This window comes from Fusarium oxysporum, chromosome 1, assembly GCF_000149955.1.
Source record: "Fusarium oxysporum f. sp. lycopersici 4287 chromosome 1, whole genome shotgun sequence".
NCBI lineage: Eukaryota > Fungi > Ascomycota > Sordariomycetes > Hypocreales > Nectriaceae > Fusarium > Fusarium oxysporum.
This window is the reverse complement of record NC_030986.1, coordinates 4,313,680-4,318,341: the sequence shown is the minus strand read 5'-3', so window position 1 is coordinate 4,318,341 and position 4,662 is coordinate 4,313,680. Positions and strand designations below refer to the sequence as shown.

The window sequence follows — 4,662 nt, the reverse complement described above, 5'->3', positions numbered from 1 at the left end:
ATCACCGACTTGAGACGGCGGTGAGCCACCACGGCTGAAGACACCCAGCCAGCACCGCACATTGCCCGCGTCATCGTCCTCAGCCCAGTCGTCCTGCCCCGCAAGTTCGTCCTCTTCTTCACAGAACAAGGGGGTTTCGAGGTCAAGCATAGCCTGGCGGAACGACTCGAGGAGACGTTCTGTGGTAGCATCTCGACGGGGGACCATGACGACAGCGCGTGAATCGGAGCCAAGAGCAAGGTGGTCGCTGATGGCTGAGGCGAGAAGCGCTGGGTGTTCATCGTCGTACATGGGATCAGCCGCGAGGACAATCTAGTCACCAGGGGGGTTAGACATAGTTTGTAAGCAAGAGTCATATAAGCATCGCCCTGCAATCACAGATCTCTACGAGCAAAAACATACCTTGAACTGATGCGGTTGCCCAAACAGGGTCTGATCGACCTCGTCTTCGCTCCCTCCCCAGGTGAGATCGCCAACTGTGAGTGATCCCCCGCGAGACTTGACAAGCTCAGTGTTCTTGGCCACGTTCTCTCTGAGATTTGGAACGATGTTAGGAAGATCGCTGAGTGCTACGGGAACTTTCCATAGAGCTGCTGCGGCAAGACCCAAGAGACCAGTCCCGGAGCCGAGTTCGAGGACATCAGGTCGCGGTTGACCCAACGTCTCATCGAATAATCGAAATAGTGATGTTTCCGCCATGCGAGGAAGATGCTGTGATAGCACGTATGAAGACCCCCAAGTCTTGAAACCCAAAGAATCTCCGGTAAGCGCCGGTTCTCGAATGATCAACTCGAACTCATCGTTTCCCTCTCCAAAGGGCCATCTGCGAATAACCTCTCCCATAGCCGTGCGTCCACACCGCTCCGACATGCGCTTGCTTGCCTGCGTCCAGAGAACCTCCTTCTCATCATCGTCGTCGATCCATGATAAGGGGCTCTTGATGATAGAGGAGAGATAACGAGTGACTTCTGCCTTGCGCTGGCTGGCGAGAGATTCTTGCTCCTCGATGATCTCAGAGCGACGACGCTTGTGGTTCCATATTGGAGGGCTAAGTTCGAGACTCTGGAGAATGTCTGCTAGTTGAGTGTAGCTGGGACGTTCCCACATTTGGGGGAAATCGAGTGCTTCGATACCCATGATTATGAGCCTAAGTCTCTCTTTTCCACACTTGTTGGCCAGTTATGGTGAGGTCAACTCAGAGGAATAATCACAGTGAGAAGGAAATTGTCGGTGTGGCAAAAAAAAAAAAAAAAAGAATTAAAGAGGAAGAAGTTCAGAACAGAAGTTTTGATCAGGGAACTGTTCAATGTGCCCTCAGCAAGAACACAAGACTATGTATGCTACAGAGCATATCGGAGACACCTTGAGTCTAGAACATAGTCCCTGTCCACTAGGATTTTTTCCAAGGTAAAGGAGAAGTCCGGGGAAAAAAGAACGCTATTGTAGTCCACACATTGTCTCGTCTACTGGCGGCAAATAGAAAAAATTGTTAACAATGAAAAAAAAAAAAAAAAAAAAAAAGTTGCGAATTTTTGGCTAACATCTAATTGGGTCAAGTCTATCTTCCTATCATAACTCGTGCGTATCAACGTTGGTGTTAAAGCCACATCATGCAGTATTGCACCGCCACAGCCACTCTCGAATGAGTGATCGGCATGGCCCACGTGGCTGATTGACCAGGGGAAAGGGAGCTATGAAGCTCAAACTCCACCGTCTTCCCGATTGGTCGCCCTAGCAATGTCTGTACGGATACAAGAGGTAACATCTCATCCTGGTAAACTCCAACCAAACACATAAAAACATCCAACAAAAGAGACAAAAGAAACAACTCCAGCAACTTAGACGACCTCTCTTCTCGTTAGGATCACCAAGGCTCGCCCTTCTCCCACCCCACAAACAATTGTCTCAGAACAGGTCCCTCCGGGTTGGCATAAACACGGGCATTCTTGAGCTCGACAGCCAGAAATCGACAAGTTTGCCAATCGCTCATGACCTTGCCTGACAACCTGACAATCTCATCACAAGAACTCTTAAGAGCTCTGTAGCTGAACTCGAACCTGGCGTTTAGGTCTGCGTTCTCTAGCCAAGGTGTCGCAATGGCGGTTTCAACCTGGCGAAGCAAGAGTGTAATGCTCGCCTTTGTAGATGTAAAGTTCTCACGGGTAGGGTTATCGCGAGATCGGGTCCAGTCGTTCCAGAGCCACTGTCGAAGAGCTTCGTTGGAGGTGTCGTGGCCTTGCCGTTGATGCTCGCGTGTGAAGTCCATGAGTTGCGTGTTGTAGAAGATACTAGCTTCGTGAAGAAAATCCGAGAGTTGCTTCAGAGCGATGCGCGGTGGGAGACGATCCATAGGCTGAGCAGGCTGAACGTCTTGTAAGAAGCATAGCTTTTGGTTGAACCATCGCTTTCGCAGGTCTTTGAGTACCGGGATGCACGGCGACGATGACGGCAGCAGCAGGAATGAAGACGTATGTTGCAGTCGAAGAGGGAGGATACATGTGGCTGTAGTCTTCAGTCGTGCGAGCAGGCACGTTTCGGAACGAATCTTGAGTCTGAGCAGGGTGGACAGTGTAAACGTATGCTGGCTCTTGGAAGTAAGCTCCAGGGCGCACCTCTTTGACGAACTGGGAGCGTCTGGATGTCATTGTGGGTGATGGCTGTTGCTCTGACTGAGACTGAGACTGAGACTGAGACTGAGACTGAGACTGAGACTGAAGTTGATGAGAAAGCAAGAATCAAGATGCTCACGTCTGGGCAGATATTTATACATCTTCAAGACAAGTTTGCCTGTAGGACATAGATGCGTTGGTGAATTCTACCCTTCTTCATTCAATGTCTTTAAGATGCGTTGTCGCATACAAGAGTTCATTGTCTATCGGTGCAGCATTCAAACAAACGCCTTTTGAAAACGACCAGTCGCATAAACGGCACAAAGACTAAATAAAGCACCGTGCTACAATTACTACACAGACAGTATCTGCCTTGACATATGTCCTCTAAGCTGCGAGCAATATGATTCACCAGCCCCATTCTAAACTATACATCCACGATCATCCGCTATTTGCTAATCCCTCTTTATTCGGAGGGTCCTGGATCAGCTCACACACAATATACGGCCCCCACCCGACTCAAAACTCAAAAGACCAACCAAACCAACCCTCTCAGCAACCATAGCAAACCTGGGGCCCAATCTGGTAAATCCAGAGGTAAATCACGCACCTCCATCACATGCGCCTCACGTCATAGTATCACTTCATCTTCCCATGTACCGAACTATCGTTGTTACTATTGACTGATTTTACTCGCGACTGGACCAGGCTCTCAATCAAACGCCAGGTTTCTTGTCACTCAATGTAGTGTATATGAATATCATGATTTCAATTCAACATTTTCTGTATTGTTTGGCTTTTGCTTTGCCTAATCTAACTGCCTGCCTTGGCTTGGCTTTGTCTCTGGCCGCGTTTGGCCTATCTTGTCTTCTCATGTGGTATCAAAAAAAGAAAAAGAAAAACGATGCAAATATCAAAGAGAGCTCCGTTCCTGTCCGACAGGTGGCTCGTTCATGCAGATCCTGTTTTCCCAATGCAAAATGCAACTGTAAAAGTTATCCGGTCGTGATGCTGTACGCCGCTGAAATCAAACCCCCACACCTTATCTTGTCCTTGTTCTGTCGTATTATTGCCGCCTTTTAGCTCCTCTCTGGGGGACATTCGCTGTAAATCTCCATCTTCATCGTTTTCAGTCGGTCTCTCATTTCCATCAGATGGCCCAGTTTCCTGCTTGAAGGGTTGTCCAGCGCTGAAATCTCATGGTGCAGCGTCTCATACTTTTGATAAAATAGTTTTGAAGGCCTGTGCCTTCTGCACAAGATCATCAGAAAACCTTGATGCTGCAGGTCGCTTTGTGACACCACCCTTGCTAAAGCCTTCGACCTTGCGCTTCTTCGCAACAATTGATGCACCGGGTGCCTCATTCTCCAGATCCGAGGCATTGGTGGGTGGCGATGATGCCAGGGGAGAAGACTTCGTTGGGGACGTGTTCTTGCTCTTCATCGAGGTTGAGGTTATAGTTCCACGAGAGTTCTGGCTTGCGTCCGATGGTCGATGCTTAAGTCGGGGGGCAGGAAGAGGCTGCTTGGGCTTGATGCGCTTCGACAATGGTGTTCCAGAGCTCGAGCTCGAGTCGTCATCTTCGCGAGGTCGCTTGGCCGTAATCTGCTGCTTCATCGGCTCCCTTACCACAGGTCGAGGTTTGGCAACGACCGTGTCCCTCATCTTGGGTGCCGGTTTAGGTACAGCCTTCGGCTTAGGCTTGACCATAGGAGCAGCGTCATCTTCTGAGGTGTCCGAGTTAGAAATGATGGCCTGCGATAGAACCCTTCCTCCATTTGCCTTGCGCGCGGCGGTGGGCCGTGACTTGGTGGGAGATGCTTTAGCCGAAGACACCTTGGATGCCGGCTTGGAGGATGCAGTTGATGCAGCCGTCTTAGCCTTGGATTTACCCAAGAGGCGCTTGACCTGGGCCTCCTGTGCAGTGGGCTTCATGGGCTTAGTAGAAAGAGGATTTGAGGTGAACCTCGACATAGCCTCTCCTCCAACCCTTGGCCGATGCGTCCTGAGAATCCCCACTCTCTCGAGGCGTGTGCCTCCATCCGGCATTTCC

General features: G+C 50.0%; 3 protein-coding genes across 3 annotated transcripts in view; all 3 read right to left on the bottom strand.

Moving 5' to 3' along the window:
* FOXG_00857 (uncharacterized protein) overlaps positions 1–1,478 on the bottom strand; it is a gene marked incomplete at its 3' end in the record, with an annotated part of 1,733 nt that extends 255 nt beyond the window's left edge. Inside the window, exons 1-2 of the mRNA XM_018377480.1 lie at positions 403–1,478; positions 1–312 (exon numbers count right to left, since the gene is read on the bottom strand). Coding sequence (XP_018233211.1) covers positions 1–312; positions 403–1,137 — 1,047 coding nt within the window. The 5' untranslated portion in view covers positions 1,138–1,478. The remainder of the gene's footprint in view (positions 313–402) is intronic.
* A 42-nt stretch (positions 1,479–1,520) lies between these two features.
* Positions 1,521–2,889, bottom strand: FOXG_00856 (uncharacterized protein). Its single transcript, XM_018377479.1, has one exon. It carries the CDS (start codon positions 2,348–2,350, stop codon positions 1,865–1,867), a length of 486 nt encoding a protein of 161 aa, XP_018233210.1. The 5' UTR covers positions 2,351–2,889; the 3' UTR covers positions 1,521–1,864.
* An 870-nt stretch (positions 2,890–3,759) lies between these two features.
* FOXG_00855 (uncharacterized protein) lies at positions 3,760–4,658 on the bottom strand (the record flags this gene model as incomplete). The annotated part of the gene is made up of 2 exons (XM_018377478.1): positions 3,760–3,798; positions 3,828–4,658. The coding sequence occupies 2 exons, from the start codon at positions 4,656–4,658 to the stop codon at positions 3,760–3,762; spliced, it is 870 nt and encodes a 289-aa protein (XP_018233209.1).
* Between the last annotated feature and the right edge of the window lie 4 nt (positions 4,659–4,662).

What these genes read in the sequence shown, in the direction of transcription:
- FOXG_00856 (XM_018377479.1), bottom strand. Translation starts at nt 2,350, where the DNA reads ATGGATCGTCTCCCACCGCGCATCGCTCTGAAGCAACTCTCGGATTTT.